General features: G+C 37.0%; 1 protein-coding gene across 9 annotated transcripts in view; it reads right to left on the bottom strand.

Moving 5' to 3' along the window:
- The window catches only part of ATP8A1 (ATPase phospholipid transporting 8A1), a 129,070-nt gene that overhangs the window by 15,459 nt on the left and 88,039 nt on the right, over nt 1–25,572 (bottom strand). For all 9 annotated transcript variants that reach the window (XM_069790928.1, XM_069790937.1, XM_069790944.1 and 6 more), the window contains 6 exons: nt 24,514–24,588; nt 24,256–24,378; nt 21,666–21,744; nt 17,633–17,694; nt 12,047–12,103; nt 11,456–11,563 (listed from right to left, as the gene is read on the bottom strand). In XM_069790928.1, coding sequence (XP_069647029.1) covers nt 11,456–11,563; nt 12,047–12,103; nt 17,633–17,694; nt 21,666–21,744; nt 24,256–24,378; nt 24,514–24,588 — 504 coding nt within the window. The remainder of the gene's footprint in view (nt 1–11,455; nt 11,564–12,046; nt 12,104–17,632; nt 17,695–21,665; nt 21,745–24,255; nt 24,379–24,513; nt 24,589–25,572) is intronic.

The raw sequence follows: 25,572 nt of genomic DNA, 5'->3' as shown, positions 1-25,572 counted from the left end.
TTTCTGCAAATACAAAACAAAGCCTTACTAGTATACAACAAATAGTAAGAGATACTGAGACAGAGGGAGTACCCAGGCAGTTAGGGAGCAGGTAACTGTGGATATCTGCAGGCAGAATCTATAAATTCTTACTTGAACAAATCTCCTATGAGATGAGAAAAATGAGTAAGGATAGACTAAGGAAAATGCCTTTACTTTTTCCCTTGCTCCTCTCATTTTCTTCAGCTAAGGATACATTGCAAGATCACCAATTTCTTCACTGCAGGCAGGTATGAAGGGTGGACTCTATCCCACAAAGGAATGATTAAGATTATGGTCTTAATTATACAAACATAAATAATAAATAATATTATAAATACATAAATACAAAAGCTTACAAACATAGACATGTACTATAAAACATAAAGCTTCAAGAAGTACCTCTATGGTGACACAGAGCAATACACAGAATTAACAGAGACTTAGGTCTCCTGCAGATGTGTCCTTAGTTCAGTCCCTAGTTTCAGCTAACATTTTAATATTCTAAGTATCCACTGGAACACATCTTGCCTTTTCATAGAAAGTACCTTAATCACTCAGGCTGAGCAAAAGCCAGTACATTGTCTCGTCTGATCTAGTAAATATTTGATTATTCTATAGGAAGTGGAACAGCAGAAGACACAGTTCTCTATTCAATCACCCTTTCAGCAGAAAGCATTAGCTTGAAAATTGCAAAGTAGAGACAAATCTGGCTTTTGGGTAACATTCATTTGGGGTGAATGTTCTCATATTTAACTGTTGGATAAATGGGTATTTTAAAAAACATAGGTGATAAGGGTCTTACTGGGGGAGGTAATTCAGGTTTGTGAATTATCAGATTAGCAGTTATCTCTAACCACAGTAAGGCATTTGAGCCCAGAAAGGGATGAAATGCAAGACTGCACCTTATTACATATTCTTGTGACTAGTTTAGACTGGCTGCTCATTTTCACTTTGTGAATTAAGTTCATAGGCATTTAATTCCTTCCTTGCATTTTATGAAAGCCTAGGTTACCTCAGTAGATATTTCACATTTGGAAAAAAAACCCCAAACAAATCAGCAATAAATCATGGTGCCAGAAATAGCTCTTATGAAGAGAAATTATGAGTTGCTATCTCTGTTGACTGTAGACAGAAACAGTGATGAAGTGCTTTCAAAGATAAAACCCAAGAAAACAGTAAAGAAAAAAAAGGCTTCACAATGAATATTAATACCTAGAAATTTCCTCAAAAAGCTGGGGAGGAGAATGACACAAAAAGTGCTTCCCCAAGAATTAGGAAGAGAAGAAGGTTCTGTTAGCAGAAGTTTGGCTAACAGGGCTATGCTACAGCTTGAACTAACAGATCTAAAAAATAACCTTTAGAAAGTTAAAGAGAATTAGCCACCTGGATGTGAAATTAGACAAACTACAAAATGTTGGCAAGCTAAGATTTATCACGCTACTTTTAATTGTGCTTGTAATTAGAGAACATTAGTTGTTCTGCAAGAAAAGGCTGGACTGTCCTCTTTTGCCTCAGAGTAAAAGATTCACAGGGAAACCTATCTGAGTTGATTCAAAGACGATATAAGAAATAGTATCTGGCAAAGGAGTGTAAAGCCATGATAAGCAGATGAGTTCTGGTGGTTCTACAGAGTTTGTTACCAGGACAGGGGCCATCTGCACTGCAATAACTGTAACAGACAGGAGTACAGGAAACATTGAGTTTCACTAGAATTTGGAAAGACCTGAAGTCATTCCTCACTACTGCACATCAGAAGAGGAAGTTGCTATGGAGAAAGGTGGCAGCTGAATATCATTAATCTTTTAAGTGTCGTGGTATGCAAAACTACAACAGGAATATGTACTGAATTTGATTCCCAACATTTTAAACATAAAACCCCCATAACTTTAGTTTATAAAGGAGATTGGCAACAATATGCCAAGGGAAAGAACTGAGTTAAATGCTGATACATGGAAAAGACTAATCAATAAAAAGGAAGAATATTAGAATGGTAATACTACCAAGACAGACCATCATAAGCGCAAAACGTAAATTTGGTAGTTCAAAGATCAGCTCTGCTGATTCTATTTGAACCTGTGCAGTCAAAAAACAAGAATGAGAATGTAACCATTGAATATGGAAAAGGATCTTTGAAGTACATCTGGGAATAGAAGACTCTGGCTAACAAGTATCTAGTACTAGACTAAGTACAATTAAACCATGAAGGTCTGAGGACTCAAAATGGAAACCACGTAACGGGAATTAAATGGGAAAAGAACAACCCCTTATGAAAATATTTTGGATTCCTGAAGTGAAAGACCAAAAGCAAACTTTATATTTAAAGAACTAAATAAGCTAAAATATATTAGTATCAGAATGGTAACATAATTTTAGGCTCTCAGGTGAGGAATACATGACTAAAATGGATATCTGTTATGGGATGAATTCTGATTCACTTTAAAAGATCTTCAATAAATCATTTGACTTCTTTTATGAACTAATAATACTCTCCACAAACATACATTGAAACATTTTCTTTCTCTAAACAAGAGGTTCAGGTAGGTACAGAAGGGAAGACAGATGCAGATTACTCATTATTGTTTTGTAAAGACTCACAGGTCTGTAAAAGACAAGCTGGGAAAAAACCTGGAGGATGAAAATGTGCTAAAAATGTGGGAAAATGCCTATAGGGGCCTTTTTACTGAGAATAGGCTTGAAAAAGTTTTGGACTATGAAGGAAGACCCTAGCTTTTGTTGTTTAATTATTTCAATGTTCTTGAAAACTGTATTTCAAACATGCTCTGTAAATAAGCAATAGTCCCTCATCAAGAATTTACTACACCAGTTACTCCCCCTAGAATGAAGACCCTGAATTTTAGATATTATTTTGGTCCAGATTGATAATAAGCAGTGAAGCAGGAAAAAAAAAAAAATTACTGGCTAACTTAGCATAACTACCCCAGATATTAGCCATTGAAGAATGGCTATTTTCCACAAGTTTTGTGATAGTGAAGTTAGAATTGAGAGACTTCGGTATTTGTTTACCATGTAAGGCTCAAGGCAATTTTTAGAAATATAGATTATCAACTGAATTATCTGACAGGTTCCCTTAAAAGCATGGCACAGTACTTCTCTTGTTTCACTGAAGAACTTAAAGAGAATCATTACTTTTCAAATTTTAGGGGCATTATTTATAACTTCGCCTTCTAATATTGAGGAAAGGTACCACAGCAATCTTTTAAAATATACAACCATGTAAATTTATTTATTATGCTGTATTCTGCAGAAGTTATTAAAATAACACTCACCTGTTTTTAAAAATGCAAGAGACAAGTATCCATTAACAGCACCTTCTGCAGCTAGAGAGACAACACAGCAGGGCATATGCCATAAGATCCTCACAGAGAAACTGTTGATGTACAGGCTGGATGAAGACAGTACGGTAAACTGAAAACTGGCTGAAAGGCTGGGTCCAGAGGGTGGTGATCAGCGGCACAGTCTAGCTGGAGGCCAGTAACTAACAGTGTACCCCAGGGGTCAATACTGCGGTCCAGTCCCCTTTAACATCTTCATTAAAGATCTGGATGATGGGCTAGTGTATCCTCAGGGAGTTTGCTAATGACACAAAATTGGGAGAAGTGGCAGATGCACCAGTGGGTTACGTTGCCATCCAGAGAAACCTCAAAAGGCTGGAGAAATGGGCTGACAGGAACCTTATGCAGTTGAACAAGCAGAAGTGCAAAGTCCTGCACCTGGGGAGGAACAACCCCATGCACCAGTATATAGAATCATAGAATCATTTAGGTTGGAAAAGACCTTCAAGATCATCCAGTCCAACCATCATCCAAGCCCACTAAACCATGTTATGGAGTACCCTGTCTACGTGCTTTTTGAATACCTCCAGGGATGGTGACTCAACTGCTTCCCTGGGCAGCCTATTCCAATGTCTGACAACCCTCTCAGTAAAGAAATTTTTCCTAATATCCAACCTTAACATCCCTTGCCGCAACTTGAGGCCATTTCCTCTCATCCTACCTCCAGCCACCTGACAGAAGAGACCAGCACCCACCTCACTACAACCCCCCTTCAGGTAGTTGTAGAGAGCAATAAGGTCTCCCCTCAGCCTCCTATTTTCTAGACTAAACAGCCCCAGTTCCCTCAGCCACTCCTCATAAGACTTGTGCTCCAGGCCCCTCACCAGCTCCGTTGCCCTTCTCTGGACACACTCCAGCACCTCAATGTCTTTCTTGTAATGAGGGCCCCAAAACTGAACACAGCCTCTAAGGTGCAGCCTCACCAGTGCCGGGTGTACAGGGGAACAACCACCTCCCTGCGCCTGGCCACACTATTTCTGATACAGGCCAGGATGCTGTTGGCCTTCTTGGCCACCTGGGCACACTGCTGGGTCGTATTTAGCCGGCTGTCAACCAGCACCCCCAGGTCTTTCTCTGCTGGACCCAGCTGGAAAGCAGCTCAGCAGAAAAGGACTTGGTCCTGATCGACACCAAATTGAACAGGAGCCAGCAATGTGCCCTTGTGGCAAAGAAGGTGAATGGTATCTTCAGCTTCATTAGACAAAGTATTGTCAGCGGAGGTTGAGGCAGGTCCCCTCTACTCAGCACTTCTCTAGGTGTGTCCTCATAGGTGTCCCATTCTGGGTTCCCCAGTATAAGAGACATGGACATACTGGAGAGAGTCCAATGAAGGGCCACAAAGATGATGAAGGGCCTGGAGCATCTCTCATATGAGAGGAAAGGCTGAGATAGTTGGGACTATCTAGCCTAGAGAAGAGAAGGCTTAGGGGGGATCTTATCAATGGAGATAGATTCCTGAATGGAGGCTGTAAAGAAGATGGAACCAGGCTATTTCCAGTGGTGCCCTATGACAGGACAAAAGGCAATGAACACAAACTGAAACGCAGGAGGCTCCATCTGAACATCAGGAAATACTTTCTTACTGTGGGGGTGACAACACTGGCAGAGGTTGTCCACAGAGGTTGTGGAGTCTCCATCCTTGGCAATATTCAAAAGCCATCTGGACATGGTGCTGGGGAGCTTGCTCCAGGTGTTGGGGGGCTGGACCAGATGACCTCCAGAGGTCCATTCCAACCTCAACCATTATACTAGCCTGAATACTGGCCCTGCTCTCCATTAGACTAAAACAAATTCCCGCTTTCAGATCAGACTTTAGACAAACATCTCCCTAGGGAAGACATGTTCATTAGAAGATGAAGTATCTGGACAGCTATGTTTTTAAGAAGTGTGGGGTATGGGTTTTTTGTGAGTGTGTGTGTGTGAAAAAAAATCAGTAAGGGGATTAAAGGATGTGTATCTAATATTTTAACAAGAACAGTTCCATATAAGCAGGTTATGTGGAATAATACAGAGAGAAGCAATATTTAAGAAACTAATACTATTAATATTAGCATATTCTAATACATCTTTCCTACATAGTGCAGCTAAATCATCCAACAAGGAATATTATTGTTTTTCACAATAAAAGTTTTCTGCAAACCTCAATCAAATGATCTAAAATTGTAAAATACATGCTTGTTCCTTAACTTCAATTTCCATCAGTAGTTTTATAGATCTCCTGGGTCAGACAGAGCAGAAACAGATGGTGCTCTGGAGAACTTTACAGTGCATTATCTACACTACCACAATAAATCAGGAAGTTCTGCAGATACTGAACTTTGCTTTTAATCTCAATGTCATACTTCTTATTCCAGTAAGTGTTATAATTTTAAGCTAACTTATTCATCAGATAGGTGTATAAGAAGAGGCCTAACAACTCAGAGCACATAACAGTAGCAAACCCAGAAGAGTCAGGAGTTGTACTAGTGCGAAATATCCAACAGGTTGGTTTATTTTTCCCTCCTCCCCAATTACAGGTTTTCAACTCAAAGCACAACCATATTTGTTCAAGAAAGATAACCATACCAACTTAGAAATGTATCTATTTTATAATTTTAAAAATCAATCTGCTTTTTTTAAGTGGCATTAAGAAGAAAAGTAGCCTTTTGAATTGCAAGGATGGAAGCATTAATGGAAAGGTTCTAGCAGCATTCTAGCCTACTGACACATGAATGGTAGCTACTCTTATTAGGTGATGTAAGTTATAGAAAATTCATTAGTTCATGCAGTTATTGCAAAAGGACTACATAGATATAAAAACATTTAACAATTTAACACAGCATCATTTATTTCTTTCAAGTGGGTATAATGCACAATATGACAAAACACAACAGGAAACTTCTGGTAATTGACTGGACTACAGATTCAAAATGCATTGTTTTCAGCATCACAAAACAGCTTTCTGTGTATTGGAGAATCTCAAAAAAAAAAAAAATTACATCTACATAGTAAATACCGCATCAAATACGAAGAGACTTGGCATTTACTTTTAGATATTTATGCAAACCACATGTGGTTTAACTGAGAGAATACTGTTATTTGTTTAGAAAAATATTGAGAAATATACTTCACTTACCCTCTTTGTTAAATGTTATACATAAAAGAAAAGTATCAACTTCAGTTATATCAATGTAGTAGAGAAAGAGATCCATGCAGTTGATTTACTCAAGTCTGCAATGAAAATGTTCTTCTAGTCTGTACTGGCACCTTTTTTGAAATTAAATGGAGCTTGTGTCATGTAATGGGTCAAAATAGATGTCCTGTGCTATGACCCACTTCTCCATAACGGGGGTTAAATCTAACCACAAAATGCCTACAAAGAATTTTTTTTGTTGTCCCCCCTTCTTTCTTGTGCACCTATACTTAAAAGCACAATCTTTACAGGTAAATATTAAGAAAATAACCTGTAAAGCTGGTTGTTCAGATACTTCCACACTAGACAGTACTGACAGACAACAAATGCAGGAATAAACATTACTGCAGATAAACATTGCACTGTAATAAAGACAATATTACAGAGACTGCACAGTTGTTACAAAATCACTGAAAACTTTTAAAATGTTTTCCATGTTTCTCTCTCATACACTGTGCATCAAGTTCTCTCCAACAGAAACCAAAATCCTCCTGGTAGAAAAGGTATTTTAACTCTTTGCTATAAGCAGATAAAACTTGAATTCCTAGTATTTTAGGACCTGTGTCTAAGACTAGGAGAATATAGTCCCTAATTCTTAGAATAAACTCAAGAAGAGAAATTTTTAAATGAGTCTGAAGTACAAATAAAAATAATACGAAGGTAAATAATACCTTCAGCTTAATTAATGATAAAATACATCAGTCTTGTTTCAGACTACTAAAAGACTCATAACTTAAAGCTAATCTACTGCAGTACCTGAACTAGCCATGCATACTATGTAATTAACTACTTAGGTTATCACCCCTTTTTTTATCACATATCCTTCTTCGATTTTACAGCCTGTTTTTCCGTTTTGTTCTACTTCATAAATCCCACTGCTACTCTCACATTTTTCATGTATTTTTCCTTCTAGGCTGTGTCTGCAGAAAGACAATGGTGAACTGACAGTTTTCATCTGAACATCATCAATCAGGGAAAATGAATGAAGTTTTCTTCGCGACGGACTTTTTTTTTTAAACTGGAATAGAAACTTTTAAGGTTCACAAAACGTAACTTGTTTCTTGTTTGAATGTTGATTCTAAGGTTTTGTCAGAATTTTACTAAGGAAACATGTTTCAGCTACTATAACCCAGATGCCTGTTATTTATCTCAGACAGATACCAGCTATGTAACTACAAGTTATTCATATCAGGAGAAGACTTGTGCCAGGATACCTCTGCTTACGTGAGCCAGAAGACACCTTTCAACTCTTGTGGTGCACTACCTTTTTGGCAACCTAGTCACCACTATTTATAGGACTCAGGATTACTGTAACATGCAGAGCCATCTAGTTCCCACACTGTGAGGGACAGTACTCTACAGTTGGCATGAGTTGGTCCACTGTGGGAGTAGCAATCTTGAAAGACCAGAAAACAAAGGTCTTGATGCCAGAACTGCCTCAGCATTCTAGATCAACAGGGAATTTAGGATCAAAAGGGACCTTGTTTGGCTTTTTTGGGAAAACTCAGAGCAAAAGAGAGAGAAAGAAAAATACACTCGATTACATGTCAAAGAAGGGGGGGTAGTGGCCTAGACAATGAACAAAACTGCTGGCACTCTGTCAGAAAGTCATCATTTTTCATTTCACTGTATTTTCTTTTAGAGCACAGCATTCTACAATCTTTCCTTCTGTATTACTAACATACACCAACAAATACGTAAAAGCCAACTTTAATTATCTTCTCTACAATTGGAATGATACGCAAAATGATGGAAACAAAATTAGTGTAAAAAGTAGGGAAAATCTGCAACAATATGTGACATACTTGTTTCTTTGTTCAGTAACTTATTGGGGGGATGCTTTGATACTAGAAGATGAACACAAACCAACAATTCTTAAGATTTAACTTTGGGCTACTACCTTCAGTGCTCCAACATAAGAGTTTTTTTGCAGTGTAAACAGACTCTTTTATTGTTACAACTCTATTTTTTTTCTTGAGGCATTATCTTGTAGTGTTCTCCATTTAAACACATTTATCAGAGCTGTATAGGTATTTTATAGGAATAGATGAAAAATCCGAATTTCAAAATATTTAGATGAAACTTTTCCTCTGCATCCAATGAATGAAGTTTTCCATCAGCTCCATATGCTCTTTCTCTCCTCTTCAAGAGCATTAGTATTTTATTTTCTTGGAATAGAACCAGCAATAAGCAGCAAGAATCTTATTATTTTCATGACATTAATATGAAGAAGTTAGACTGAATCCTTATTGGAGTGTTTCAGTAAGTTATTTTCTGTCTAAAAGAAGCCATGAAAAAGATGTTTGTAGAAGACAGATATCAACATCTAGGTGGGACTGAACGGTTGGATGAATATTGTATCAAGAATACTGACTGGTAAGACTATAAACCTAATAAGGTACAACTCTTGTTACCAGCTCTAAGGAGCGGAAAGAGAATACATTTAAACTTTATAAGGCTTATAGTTGGTAAAATTGCCTTATAAATCTACAGTTTATTAAAAAAGGGGCATTTTTAATGAACATATTTGGAAAAAAAATCCCTGAAAATCCCCTTCAGATCAGGCCAAGGCAAAACAGACAATAAGCTACAGAAGTAGAGGTCAGCTTTTGACTTTTCATTTAATTTCTGCCAAACGTAGTTGGATGAAGTCTTCAAGTCTGACTCGCACATTTGAAAAAATTAGACAAGCAGTATTTGCACAGGCAAGCAGAGATGTCCATATGGATTTGTTTCTATCACACCACAGTATCCTTTTCCACAGTTAAATTTGTCAATCTTTTAGTTTGAATACTTATGGAAGGCCTGGACTTGCTTCAGAGAAATCCAGTGAATTCTGCCCTGCCAGAGACCACCCGGTCAGTGAGGGGGCTTCCAAAAGAGCATACAAAAATCCTGCTTTCAATCTGAGCTGCAGTATTCATCACCAGGACTTTTAGCCACACAGAGTATAGCTCAAAAAGCTAGACCAGAGCTTTTGAAATAAGCTCTTATGGTCTATGAGATGTTTAGGAGACTTTATTCTGATTTTACAGACTTCTAAATATACTCTTAGGAAGAAAACAACCCCAAAACCAACCTCACACAACAACACCCCCCTCAAACCTGCATGCACATACACACATCGAAAGCTACTATATACATAATATATATGCATAAGCCAACACACTAACAAAATAAGACTATCCATTTCAAATACAGAGACAGTTTTTAACACAAGAAATAAATGAATTTGGGTTCATAAGTCAGACTGCTTTGGTGTCATGTTGAATTCAAACCCCAGGAGTATTTATTTTTTGTTGACAGCTAAATCTCTTTACAAAGAACTGTTTTTCCAAGTTCGTAGGAATTACATTCCCTTCAAAAAAACCTTTTTCTCACAGTAACTTCAGAAACTGAACGTGTACTAAGCAAAACATTTAGTTATTTCAACAGTGAAGTAGCCACTTTTATGTCATACCAAGTATGACACACCCTGCTGCTCCCACTATGCTTATCACCATAAAAGTTCTATCTTAAAGAACAATGTATCAAGTTTTTACAAAATCTCTAAAAACAACAAATTCCAAAAACATTCTATAAAATACAGTGTGTATGAAGAAAAATGCTGAAGTATGATAGCTTCAACTACATTAATTTAGAATAATGTACATAATTAATTTTGAGTACCAGAGGCAACATGCTAATGTACAAAATCTACATATATACATGGGTAAGAGGTTACAGGACAGGAAACAGCAGGAAATTGTGTAATTTCAAAGTCATTTTTTTCTTAGGTGTCCAAGCACTTACGTTAATTCCCTGTGCTTTCCATTAAAATGTAGTAACTACATAAATGCCTATATACTACTTTTCCCATAACTGCTTATGTAGGAGGTGAGATTTGCAGGTCTGAATTACCTCCAAGTGAGGGAGAAATATACACCTAAATTTCCTACATCCTGTCTAAATTTTTAACTTGCTGAATTATATCTCAGTGGTGGAGTTAAAGGCACTCACTATTTTACTGGTGTAAGGTTTGATTTAGTTGATATGCTTTGAGAACCATTAGAGGAGCATCTTTCTGAAACAAGCAGGTATTTTCAGTTTCTGATTCCCACTGAGAATGCACACCAAACTTCTCAGCTCAGGAGGGACTGGCCATGCCCAGAAGCAGACATTACTGTCTGGGAAATTAATACTAAACTTCAGATGTTTCTGGAACTGAATGGTTTTGAGAATTTGGGACTGAAGTTCCAATTAGATCAGAACAGGCAGCAATTAAGCATCTTCTATGGATTCAGTCCTATTTGCAATATTCAGAGCAGGTTTACACAAATGGGATAATAAATGGAAGAGAAACCAGTAATTACTGTCAAAAGGTTAAAGATACAGTACAATAACGCATTCCAAGCAGCACATTAATAGAAAAGGAAATGCGTGCATGACAAGCAGCTTGCTCATGCAATGTTATGGCACCTCAAATTTTTTGAGTCATTTTACAGTTTCAATTACTTAGCAAATTTGTAAAATTGAAGATGAAAAAAGTCTTAACCAATGCACTACTTGTGCTACCTCATTATAAAAAAAAAACCTCCTGCCAAATAAGCACTGTAATTCTGAGTTCTGAATTTAGTAAGACTTCTCTTAAGAAAATTAAAACTTTAGACTAAAGAACTGCAAAAAGCAGCTTACCTGTCTATTCTTCCTCACTAGACCATATAATCACAGCCTGTTGGTTGAGCTCCATTTTCACAAGAGTAAAAATTCATTCTATTTTAAATAAACATGGCTACCACATTGAAGGTATAAAAGCAACCCTCTTATGCACCTCTAGTTAGCAGAAGGATCCAATAAAGATTAGACCCGTAATAAGACTGAAACAGTATTTTTTGCACAGATTTGGATATTAGTTAAAATATACTTTTACCTCTCCTGACATATCAGGTGCCATAGGAATGACTGGCCACAAAGAAGAGTAGATTCCAAAAAACACTACCCAAAGCGCTATGCTGCCCCAGATAGCTATATGGCTGAACTGTTAAACAAAAAAGAAAACAGAACAATCAGCGCAGATGCATTATGAGATAAAAAAATTTTTTTTCCTACTTAGTATTTACAACATGATTCTGATATATCAGATGAAATTTCCATGCCTCGTATTAATTTAACTCTACTACTTCAGTTAACTATTTCTTAAAGCAAAACTATAATTTCAGCAGCAATATTATTGCATTTTAAGCCAATTTAAGTTCAGTTACAATCAGTTTCAGAGTAATTTGATTTTTCTAGTTTAAGGATTACTTTAAGCCTTATCCCAATGTCCTCCTTTTCAATATTAAGCATTATTTTTTGTACATGGATATTCTGTCTTTCCATGCAGTAACCACGGTTTAGTTTGACACTGTGGGAAGAGCTGACGAACTGTAAGGGCATAATATAATAAATAATAAAAGAACACAATTATTCATCTATCATATTTTATAGAACATTGGAGAACATGGTAAAGACATTTGCTTACCAAAGTCCAATATGAGGTCTCTAATCCAGCCTTCAAACACACAGTTAGGACCACAAACTTAAAAGAGAGAGAAAGAGGGGATTCTTATTTAATATGGGAATCTTACTTAACATACAGAATTTATTAGTTTCGTTAAACATTCAGAAGAACAGAAGAAAAAAGTTTTATGATTTTCATACTTCATGTTTACTTGCACAAATGAAATAAGGGAAAGGATAATCAATCTCTTCAGTTTAAATGTGATTTCTTTAATAATATTCAACAAAGTACTGTGTGTGTCAACACACCTAGCTGTGTAATAGGATCCAAACCAAAGTTCGTAAAGCAAAAGGCAGTCATTTCTATGGACCTGCAGAAGCTATGGAATAGCCCTTCCACTTTAATAGAATCTGCTCCCCCCAAAATGTAGGACTCTCAGCAGCCCCAAAGTGAAATTCTTTTAGACCACAGCTAGCTGTACTTTTTCTTCTTTTTTGGAAGTGTGTGCACTTACATTTGAAGTGCCTATATGAAACGACCACAGTAAAATGCTACTAGAAGATTTAAAGATACACCCCAGTAATGAGCTAGTAACAGAACACTAAGAATTATTAGCTTCCATTAATAATTGCCACTCATTTGATTTTGAAAACTCTTATTTTGTATTAGAAATCTTAAACATTTCCCTTGCCTCCTAGAACTCTGCAAGTCTGGCTCTTACTGAGTCATTAGCTTCTTTATTGATGGTATTTTGGCTACACAGAAAGGTTTGTGGAAAGTGTAGTCCACTTCAGTAGAGATGGCAGACTCCCTAGTTATGGAGAGGATGACTACTACTTTCTACACGAAGACAGATTTAGAAGATCTAGAGGCTGGGCTGAAAACTTCCAATTGTTCAAACTTACATTAGTCTATATTAGAAAAAAAAAAATCCCAAACAACAAACCAAAACATTTTGTTCACTTCATTAGTACTTCAGTAGTAAAGGAGTCACCTTTGCCAAACCCTGAAAAGCCAGAGTTAAATGCTGGCAGCCTAAGACCTATGTTCTGCATACAAATAACATGTTGAATAAGTCTGTTATGCCATTTTCATTCTTCCCTCTCATCTTTACTCTCTTCTTATCTTTCCTCTTTTTATGGAGCAGTCTCTGCAAACATCATGTTATTGTCCTGCAGGACATGCTCCATTTTAGTTTAGAGATGAGCAGTAGTAGAAAGTTTATAATCCCACAGCAAGGACTAGTTGATTCAGGAAAATTGTTTATCTCCTTCTTTTGAAATTCACACAAACAAGTTTTCTGTTTATCAAAGAAATAGTTATTACATTTTGTAACTCATGTGTGAACATTTATCACAAGTTTTGCTTTATGTGCAATCTGAAGAACACAAGGCTGAAAAACTGAGTCACAAAGACCAAGCTGCAACTGTAACAGCTATAGTTTAAACTCTAGTTTGTTGGCCAGGTTGGCAGCAACAACGTGAGTTTGTTTGTGGTTGAACTTCAAGGAGCCTCAGAAACTCAGAAGAAATTTACTTCAATCACAAGCTGAAGATAACTGGTTAAATATACATGACAAGTCTTTCACTACGTCTGATGTGCAGAAGGATACCAATCCTGCTAGAAAGCTTTCACCCAAGCTATAAGTTCATGCTTTTCATTCTGGACTCTCCTATTTCAATTACTGCTGCATTATTAAGGACAAAAACAAACCCCCACCGTGCCACAATTCCATTATCTAAACCATGTGTGAAATCTAATTTGAAGAAAATTAAGGACCATGATGACTGTTATAATTTACTTAGTCTATCCAGTTCTGGTGCTATATTTGGATAAGTAAAAAAAAAATTAATTATGGCAAAAAAAATACTCATGTGGTACACTTGCTTGCTACTTTTGAGTCAGTTGTAAGAAAAGGAAACATTAGGATCAGATCAAGAATTCTTATTGCATAGACAAAATGTATACACAAAACAAACGCTGCAGGTCTGTAAAGGGAGATATACACTGTGTGAATATATACCCTCCTTGCATCTTAACTGATACCCCTAACTACGCGCAGTGGCTTACTGAAGAATGTGGATTTTATTGCTCCCTCCTCCCCTTGATCCAAACTTAACAATAGCTCACTGAATCCTACCCAGGGAACAAGAAATCAAACTTGTATTCTGTATAAAGCACTGAGCTTTTAAAAAAGGAGTGCTCAAGAATGGTTGTACAAATATTTTCATGGCACTCCTATTTGAAATTTATGTCTGAAGAAATAATTCCAGGACATGATATGAATCAGTGCACATTCCTACTTTCTTTGTGGATCCAAAGAAACTAGATTCATTTCTGAATCCCTTTGCTACTGTTTTTTGCACAAGTGATGAATGTAGACTTCCTAAAACCAGATTAAAAGCAGTGGGAAGAATGAGAAGTACCTTAGCCTTATAATTTTCATTTCAAGACAATGACTGACAACTGTCACTGCACATACCCTTCACATGCACAGATTTTTTAAAAATCTTCAAAAAATGCCCTCCCCAATTTTGAAAGTCTCTCAAATCTTCATGTGTGCTCCAGACCTGCTTGTATTCCTGCTCTTGCACAGGTATTCATCAACTGCAACCCCCATCTCTCCCTAGATTTTCAATCTGAAGTTAAGGAAAGTGGAGAATCTGGAAAACAGATAAAAAGCAGGTTGTCTGGACTTATAATGGTGAAATAATGTTTTCTTGGGAAATTCTTGGCCGTTCTGTAGGTTAGTAGCAAGCAATTAGCTTCTCAAGACGGTGAAGTTTCAGCTCTCCTAGTTGAAAACCAGTTGCAAAAGGTGACAGAACAATTGCACTGTGACCTCTGTTTTAGCATTTATGGATAGAGCTTGACTAACAGTAATGAATAAGTCCAGGTTACTATATTGAAAGTATCAGAAATTAACTAATTTCAGAAGGTGGTGGAAAATGTTGCTACAAGTCTCAAAATGTAGGCTTCGATGTTAGTGTCAGCTGATGTCATAGATGATGCTCATATGTTCTGCAGTACCATAAGATTTCAAGACATCCATCAACTGATGGGTGACAATCTAAGCAACAGCACTTTTTGAACACAGTTCCACAGGACCTAGTGCAATCCAGTAAATGCTTAGTACAGCATATGTAACTTGTTTTCTCCTGGTGCCAACCTTGGCTTTTGGAAACAAGCACAGAACAGAGCGACTGGGTAGGATGAAGTTCTGAAATCACTTCAGGAAAGAACTTCAGCTGTGATTGCAGCAGTATGCTGACTAATTGGGTTTATGAAGTGTACAGTGCTAACTCACTCTACAAAATGATGGCCAATACAAAGGATACTTTTAGAGCAATCAAGGAAAAGGAGATGCTATCAGAAAACTTGGCTTAGGTTCTAGGATACATGAAGTTATGCAGTTATGTATATGCGCATACAATTCATAAAACAAGCTTCTGCTGAACGGAGCAAGGTTGCAACTTCTAAGTACAGTAAACAATGAAACATTTGTAGATAGGGTGAAAACCCTGTGCAGAGAGCCTCTCCCCAAGAAGAACCTGTTTCACTTAGAACAACAGGTGGTTCTGGTAGATATTCTTACGTAGTATTTATCAATATTGGGGAAAGCAGTGACATTCAGATAAATGACTGACTTCTAAACACTGCTCGGTGTTATGAGATGATAATACAAATAGACCCGTGTCAGTTGAACTACTTCTGTCAGGATTGAGCTATGACAATGACTGTGGCCTTACATCTTAATTTTATTAAGACGTGCACAGAAAACACTTACCCAGGATGTTCCATCCATCCCTAATGGAGATCAGTCCATCATATGATAGATTGCATGATCATATGTGACTACTGCTGACAAAACATGCTGTGCTTGCCTTTTGAAATGGGGAAAGGGAAGTGTAGAGCAAATAAACTTTTAAGAGAATGTGTGAACAAACCATTTTTAAATGTGCCTGAAAGAACCAGTTTAATGTCCATGTACTGACTAGCAGAAGAAACAGTTTATTTTAACTGCCACAGCAACAGGAAATACACAGAATGGGCTGTGGTTACTTGGCCCTTTATGCTCTTTAACCTTTCTGGTTAGCTGACCAGAAAACACTATTCAAAATGTTCTCTCATACACCGGAGATGTTGACAGTAGCTACATTCTCAAAGGACTACAATGTATTCTAGAATACTTTGCTTTTATTTCAGTTATGGTGTTTCCCTATTCCATAAGGAAATAGATTTTGATGGAATTTGTATTTGTACTACAGCCCCCTTATTTTGATGGAAGAATTAATTTCTTTTTTGTATCTGCCAACAACAGGAAGTTGAAGAATTAGTTAAACTCTTAACGTTGAAGAACAGAGGAGAGTAAGCACAAGTCTAATTTTGCTTCTAAGAGAGATCCTGGAAAACCCTCATCTATCAGGTAACACTGATACCTAGTAAGTGAAAAACAGGCATTTAGCTTCATTAATTTATTCTAGGAGATAAAATATTAAAAGAAAAACCCCAATAATGACTAATATCTATGAGAGTAACAGATTACTGTTAGGTGCGGGTCAGGTGTAATTCTGTCAGTCTCCAAAGAGGCATCCCACAAACCTTGGTTCCATGTGGCTCTATCCCTCTTTCAAGGCCCCATGACAAATTAAGAAAGGGAGAACAGAGTTGTATCTTCAGAAGTCCACAAACCAGTTCCATATTCAATAACCCAGGACTTCTCCAATGCAGAAACTTACCTTAAATTAATGAGCGTGCTAATTAGGGAATTACAAGTCCCATTACTTACAAAAAAATAGACAGTTTCCAGTAAAGGGGAGATGTATCTTCTGCATCTTTATTAAACTGCTTTGTTTTAAGAACTTGAATTAGAAAGCAAAATGCACTTCAAAGCTTCTCAAAGAGTCATTCAAGAGCCATTTCTTATTCTTAAGGCACTACAATGAAGCAAGTTGTCTATGTAGAGAATTATAATGTCCTGGTTTCAGCTGGGATGTAGTTAACTGTCTTCCTAGTAGCTGGTACAGTGCTATGTTTTGAGTTCAGTATGTGAAGAATGTTGATAACACTGATGTTTTCAGTTGTTGCTCAGTAGTGTTTAGACTACAGTCAAGGATTTTTCAGCTTCTCATGCCCAGCCAGGGCACCTGACCCAAACTGGCCAACAGTGTATTCCATACCATGGGACGTCCCATCTAGTTTAGGAACTGGGAAGTGGGGGGGCAGGGATTCGCCGCTCGGGGACTGGCTGGGTGTCGGTCGGTGGGTGGTGAGCAATTGCCCTGCGCATCATTTGTACATTCCAATCCTTTTATTACTACTGTTGTCATTTTATTAGTGTTATCATTATCATTATTAGTCTCTTCTTTTCTGTTCTATTAAATCGTTCTTATCTCAACCCAGGAGTTTTACTTCTTTTCCTGATTTTCTCCCCCATCCCACTGGATGGGGGGGGAGTGAGTGAGCGGCTGCGTGGTGCTTAGTTGCTGGCTGGGGTTAAACCACGACATATAAATAATAATAAACCCACATCTCTTAAAGAGTTAAAAATAGAGCCAATATAGATAGTCCACTGATAGAGCACCAGATAGCTATAGGAAGACTTACCGTGTATACAGTGTTACCCAGGAGCAGGTAATCTGAAGTTTTACCATTGCCAAATACAGTACCTGGAAAAGGAAATGGTGATAAAAATAAAAACTTTAAAATATCCACAATAGCACTATCTCTCTCTCTCTCTCTCTAAAATCTTATTTTTGGTACAAAACAGATGGTAGCACTTCCTACAGGGTACAAACAGCAGATTTCACCTTGAACTGTATTGAACAGTATAGATCTATGACTTTTATAATTTTTAGTCCTTTAAAACTTTCAGTGACTTCAGGAATTACGCTAGAAACAGGACCTTTTTGTAACATCATATACCAATGTGAGTAATATTGCATTCAGTAATAATTCAATTAGAGTGACTCTTAAGATCACAGATACAGTATCTTATCTTCAGAAAAATATGAAATATAATAGTTATAGTGTATATTGATTGTAACATATAAGTAAACAGAAAGCTTAGAGAGATTTTCACTGATTCTGGATGTTTTTGGTATAGAAGCTTATCTTTGCTCTTATCCATATTTCTGAGATTCAGTTTAAGTAAAAATACAAAAGATACTCAATTTTAATTCTTGAGATGCTTGTTATTAATAACATTTTCAAAATTTACCCAACTCAAATCTGTGGGTCTATATAAATACATACCATATTGAACATACGGATAGCATTTATGCAAAGAGCCAGTGCCCTAAAGAGATGTGTTTGCATAAAAATCACATCTACTGTGGTTCTTAAGTTCTGAATTCTGAATCAGAGCATGTATGCTTATTTAACAGAACTTATTTTATGACTACTGCTAGAGAACGGCTTTTCTGATCCCAGTTCTATGGCAGTTCTTGGCAGACATGGGACAACAAACAACTGAACTAACTAGAGGGAATTCCTCATTCTCATTTAGAAGTATTGAGCTTGCTAAATTTGTACATGTTCAGTTTAGAAATTTTTAGCACTCGAGATTGTTCATATACTGCAGCTAAACCAGAACACTTACTCTGCTGTAGAGGTTCTAATCACTGGGATACTGTTTTTTATTGCCATCATATAAAGAGAGATCAAAATACTGTGCATGTAGTAAGGAAAGATAAAAGTACAGGACAAAAAACAAACAAACCAACCAACCCACTAATGCTGAGAGCACATAAGGAAGGATGTTTTTTAAAAGCTGTGTTTGGGGAAAAGGAAGAATCAAGGTGTTTAGAGGTTTTTTTTTTGGGGGGTGAGGGAGGGTAAAACTCCTCTGATTGGGCTGGTTAGAGGAAGGTGACAAGCTTATAAAAATGGTCTGTAGCTGAAAACATTTCTTTTTCCCACTATCCTCAGCTAGCATATGGTATATTAAATGCTGCTAATTAAGTATGTTTTCATATTTGTGTTGAGTGTTTTTCCAGCCTTTGTATCACCTTTACACATGCTTGAAATGAAATTCATGTCAGTTGTGGATGAAGAGCGCTCCTTTCTAGAAGCTTTCCAGGGCCTGTGAGGCCAGTTTATCACAGGAAAAAAAGTTCTATTTATTGATATTCTGGAAGAGACAGCAGGTGAAAGGTCACACAAAAAACCAGAATAAAAATGCTTGCAAATAGTCCTCCTTAACCTAGCCCTCTCCCATTCTAAGATGAGGAGCTCACAATGGCTGCCTCCTTAGCTCTAATGATACTTGTTGCATTCCTGGCACTTCCCCAATTTAACTTTCTCCCTGGACAGAGCAGCACACCACAAAGGTCTACAAGAGCTCTGGAAGACTGAAAACAAAGCCGAAACCATAGCTCATTTTAAAGGTTATACAAAAGAGGGAGCAGTTGGTGGGTTTACTTGCACATATAAGTTTGGCTACTCTCATTTACTGTTATGTTGACAAAGTTGCATCAGAAGAAGCTTCTGTGAAGATTTATGTCCTCATCACTTTTCATATGCGCATGATAGTACATGGTGTGCAAAGACTCTAGTTTTGTGTACTGTACAATGGTTAGGTCCCATGGAGCAAATTCTGACAATTCTTACAAATCCACACCTATTCTCTGATCGCATACTTCTTGGTAGACTCCACTACAATGCATGCAGTTTGAAATTTTCCACTTACAGGCAAAAAAGAGGTGGGCAAGTGAGACTAAAGAGTCAACAGGAGAAAATGCTCAAAGAAAAGGATGACTGTGAGCTCTGAGAGATTTTCACGATCTTCAAGATTTGAATTTCAACGTTCTAATAAATACCTGCTCAAATGTGCACTTTGCTGCTTAACAATATATACCTAGCAGTAAAGAGCATAATGAGGATAAAAGAGAGGAATAGGCAGGCAGCTAAATCTGTTCCCATCAGTCAGAGTGCTGGGACTCAGCACTCTTATGCACAAAACTGAGCTATTCCCCATTCTTCCCGTTCCTCCTTTCATGTCTCACGATCCTCCTGTGCCTCTTTGTTGCTAGAAGAAGGTGGAGGCTGAGACTTGTTCTCAGAAGTTCCTGTCTCTGGTGGATCTCTCTGGCAGTCATCAGCTTCCTCCTAGAAAACTAACATTATTTCCCTTTCCTCTTCACACACACAGCCATCAGAGATTTAATTAACAGCAGCTCCCATCCTGCGCTCATTTCCCCTTCATGCAGGACTCTGTGCACCAGCTGGACCCACGGCAAGTACTGGTTATACTGCCCACCATGTACACAATCCCCAGGTCCCATTTCTGCTCTCCTTGCTCACCTGGCCTTTCTCTAGGCATGAAAGAGGAAGACAGAAGGCAATTTGTTCAGACTTACAGAGGCCACTTGCCAACATGTCAGTTCTAGTCCAGGGGCTGCAAGCTGAAGAGGCCTGCGCTACAGTGCTCTCAAGTGCTCGTGCAAGTATCTCAGCTTTGCCATTCTTACAGGAACTCTGCTCTGCATCACCACAAATACTCATTAAACTTTTCTATACCATGTAACGCATAAATCTCTCACATGGATTTGGCTACAGCTTTGAACGAAGATTTTTGTTTGGAGTCGAGGTTGTGGTGTTACAGTACGCATTGACATTTTGGCACCTCTTTCCTCCTGGGATGTCTAAACTTCTCCAATGCAAACCACTGCCACTGGACTCGCATCCAGTGTGATGTGAGTGGCCTTTCAGAGAAAACAGGCTGCTACCTACTTCCCTTTACCCATCAGAAGTCACTGAGTATAAAATACTCTACAAGAAGTTTTCCCCCTTAACCTTTTTGGACACAAGCAGCTGTGACTATCTCATTACCTAGTCTCAGCAGTTCCAACATGTCCATGAGAGTATTTCTGTCCTCTGTGCCAGGGCAGACTGCCTGGCTATATCAGGGAAACTGAGAAGACTACTAATTTTACAGAAAAGCTGCAAAGTACACACTTTTTTTTTTTTCTCTCCACAAAGTGGAAGCAAAATAAAACCCCAGCCCTATGAGAGTTCTGCCCCCCCCCCCCCCCCCAACATTCCCACAAACTGGAAACAGTGCTTTCAAGTTTCCTGTAGTTAATACAGCCTTCCTCCCAAGTGTCTCATTTTCTTCTGCAACTCAGGTGCATATACAACAGTTGAACTAGAAGAATGACAGGACTCAGCTGTCCAAGATGTCCCAGCTTCCTCTGCCATAAGCCTACTCATATATATATGTAAACTAATGGGTTATTATGCCCCTGAAGTAACAGGAGAGAAGGTACACACATCAGCCATAAAAGCTTACAAAGCCTAAGAGACAATGCAAGGGATGGTAGTGATTTAGGATCTTGTAGGTATTTACCATGATAGCGTACTATATAAAAAAATAGCGTAATTAAATTGCAATCTCTTTTTCTCCATCTTGTTTCAGGTTTTAAGTATAGTTTTATGCATATGTACATAATATTACTCCTACTTTTAAACAGGTTTTAAATAAAATATTTAAAGTGTACTGCATCTGCTCTAGTTCTAGAAATGGTATCTTGAAATTTAACCACACAAAACTCTTCATATTTATAAAGCTTTCCTAGGAAAAAAGAAGGTATTTAGATAATTCATACCTTTCAACATTTTTATTTTTCATAATACTTACCATGCTGGAGGGCTTTTAGTGGAAACCAAAACAGAATGAATGAGTGGAAGAGGCCATTTAAACAATGAACCCAGAAAACCTAAGGGAAAACAGAAAATCCATGAGAACCATTTGCAATAAACTAGCTGTGTGAACCCTGACCTTTCTCTTTATCTGTGTGTTAGATTCACAAAATGTGTTTCTGTCACGCCACCACTGTGAAGTAATATAACTGACAGGCACTTTCTGCCTCTTAGCTCTTCATGGGTCATTTGTTTATTTTTATGTTTTGAAAAAAAAGTGTGTATTATCTCCTCCTTTTAAGTTCAAATCAGAAGGGAAATGAAAATGTATACATATGGGAATATCATCAGAAAAATTAAACTAAACCAGACAAATGGAACAATTGCTACATTCTAAGTAGGGAACTAAAACGGACTCTAGCTTTTATAATTTACATTTTGTGTAATAAGAAATTTGGATAGTAGAACAATCAAAACCTGAGTTTTACATATACCTACCTATGTATTTCCACATACAAAGGAATTAAAAAGGATAAATAAAAGTATCTTCCTTAGATTTCTCCTTACATGCTCCATTCTTGAAGTGCACAGCTTCATCATATTAAACTTCCTTTAATGTATTTGCTAAATAATTCAAATTTTATTTCAAACTTATTTTCACTTGTAAAATATGCCTTCTGAAGAGAACTGTATTAAGGATAAACAACCTACTGATGCCTTTCATAATACATTGTATAAAGACATAAAAAGACTTAATAAAAAATATGTAACCCATTTTGTTCAGGATAGCAATCATGTTTTTTCATTAACAACGCTTTTGACAATCACAGCCTTTATTGTAACCAACTGATGTGTATTATGAGTGTTAAGGTGTTCAAACAATTGAAATTAAGTTGCCTGCCTCACAACATTTTCCACGATGTCTCAAAGTCTTTTGTTAGATTATACAACTACACTAGGTTGTATGATCCAATTTACACTCCAATAGTTCGCACATTTGAACTTGTGCTACTCATTAACCTTTGTCTCTCCTTCTTGCTATGTCATTACCAGAAGTTTTTATTTGACAGAAAGCACAGGTGGGTGCAAGAAAAATTAGTTCTACTCTTCCATTTTCCTGACCAATTCTTATTGTCACATGCTAATCCTTTAACCTCTGTCATGACCTCATAACCTTTGATCCCTTTTACCATAACAAACATCTGCATCAACATTCAGGGCTGTAATGTTTCCAAATCTTTAACACCAACTATTCAACTTATACAGGTGGGAATTTGTAGCTGGCAAGTTTGTAGATGTTTACTCATAGCAAGCATTGTATGCGAATAGCCACAGAATTTCCAATGAAGTCAACAACACATCTGTGCAATAATAAAAATATTATAGACTTATATGAAAACAGAAAAATCCAACAACTGTAACTCATGACTTACATTATTTATTAAAACACAACACAAAAGTGTCTGTATTAATGGACCATGCGAAGTCTGATAGTTTTAAAGCATTCACAGTGGCACAAGAAACTATTTTCCCTAGTTTTCTTAAAACTTTCAGGTTTACTTTTGTGGGTGAACAGATGAAGTGAGGAAGAGGGAGAAAAATCTCACATGCTTCAATGAGAAAAGAGAGTTTAGTCAAGTAATTCTATATAGATAGGGGTACTCCAGTTATACAGCACAAGTGGCAGATATACGAGAGCTAAGTATGCTGTACCAGCTCAGCACATCTACTAGAGACCAACACAGGTAGGCGTTGTTAATTCAATGACAGATTGAAAACGTCCCCCAGTTCAACATACAATGACATTACTTGAAATGTTCCAATTATATTTAGAAAAATCTAATATAATCAGAAGGAACTCTTACAAACATCACAGCATTCATGAAATTGCAGATTCAGCAAAAAGTTTAATTTAGTTTTTTTTAAGTTTAATTTAGTTTTTTGAAGAGATTATTTATGGACATATTGTAGAAATTGTGTATGTTTTATGTATTAAAGAGTCCTACATTCTTTTACTACTTCTTGTGCTAGTCTCTCCAAGATGAACGTTGCCCATTTCCCACCAAAAGTAGCCTCAGATTCCTTTTGATCTACCCTGACACATTCTTAACTGCCTCCAAGTATTTCTTCCAAAAACTCAAAATTAAACCATAAAATCTCAACTCCAAATTGACAAAGAATAGTACCAAGTCCCTCCCTCTACAAATCTAATGACAGTTCTTATTGTCCTCTGCAACACTTCTCCACAGGCTTCAGTAATCCATTTCCATATAACAGTACAAATACATACAGCCCAGCGACAGAGAGGTCTAATCACTTCTGCCCATAGAAGACAGCTTTATTACCCACAGAGAAAAAAAAAAAATAAAAAATCAGGGTGAAAAACATAAAACGCTTGCTGTCCATTTCCATACTTGCTAAAAATGGGTAAATATGATTTGCACTATTTATGGACAAATGGACAACTGGAAATAGTAGCAATAAAAATCCCTTTAATTTTTAATTATGAGCAGCATAGAACAAAAAGGATAACTATACTGAATTCCTATTAATTTCTGCTTTAATTATATTTGATGTTTTTTATCTACCTTAGTATTAAAGTCCAGTGCATTTTGGGAAGTCTTGTATAACTCAGGATATTTCAGCATGTTTTCTTTTCGGCAGGATCTCTCAAATATTCCAAGGGTTAGTGGAGGCATTGCTGTAAACATCTAGTAGATGGATGTAAAAAAAACCAAACAACATATAGCAAAATTTTATAGGCAAGGACTTGCTTAAAGACTGCTTATTCAAGAAACTTTCACAATTATGGTTGAAAATAACTGAAAACACAGAAATCATCTTACCACATTGTAAAGACCTATACACCATCTTTCAAAAAGAATTTGTCCAGAAAAGCCATTGACAAACGCAAACCAGATCTGAAAAAGAGGAGAGCTGTATATTACTCAAATGTCTTGCAAGGTACGATTAATAGATTTTTCCTCAGCTTCACAAAAAGGGGTAATGCTAGAATACATTTACGACACAGTTGAAAATGTTCTGGTTTAAACCTATCTGAAAAAAAAAATAACAACTTGCGTTCAAGAACAGTTAACAGACAATCTAGTCAAATATGTGAGCAATTCCATTTAAATATGAAAACATTTCAAGGAGGTAGCTATTTTCAGAAGAAATGTCATGTTCTTTACGTATTTAAGAGTGATTTAACCTCACTGCATTTGTATTGTACTTCATTCTTAATGAAACAAAAATTCTAAGAAATAGGGGGGGGGGGGGGGGGCGAAATCACAGGAAACACCTAAAGATTAGAAGCAGTCATCTTCTTGTCATTAGCAAACCTCCCAACTAATAGAATTCATACAGTAAGCTGCAGTTTGAAACCAAAAACTATACCAATATTCTTTCCTCATAGATGAAACTTACGAGAAGGTGAGGCTTTACCAGTAGTTGTAGTTGATTTAGTGCTCTTAGTTAACAAGCACTAACTCAACTACAGAGTATTTTAGAGAGGCAATCGGATCTCTCTTTCATTGCATAAGTTTTATCGCTTTTTTGCTGAAAGGTTAAAAAAAATTAAAATTTCATTTGAAAGGCACAATAACACATTTTCTTATGCTTTTCAGTATAGCATGCAGCATGACTGCTTTCTTCTATTTCTTACTTTATGCTTGTATTAGTTCAATGACAAAAGTAGAGAAGCAGCTATTAACAAGTTACACTGAAACTATATTGCCTACGACAAACATAAGCTGTAAGGTGACAGAAGTTAGGATCATCTAAACAACATTCTACTCAATTTAAGACTCATTTTTCAAGTGAATTTTTAGATGCCAATTTGTAAAGACTTTCCTACAGTTAACATTTCATTTGACTTTATTATGGAAGCATAAATTGCTACAATC

Source organism: Haliaeetus albicilla, chromosome 1 (genome assembly GCF_947461875.1).
Source record: "Haliaeetus albicilla chromosome 1, bHalAlb1.1, whole genome shotgun sequence".
Classification (NCBI taxonomy): Eukaryota; Metazoa; Chordata; class Aves; order Accipitriformes; family Accipitridae; genus Haliaeetus; species Haliaeetus albicilla.
Note: the sequence above shows the minus strand (reverse complement) of the source record. Positions and strands in the feature narration are given on the sequence as shown.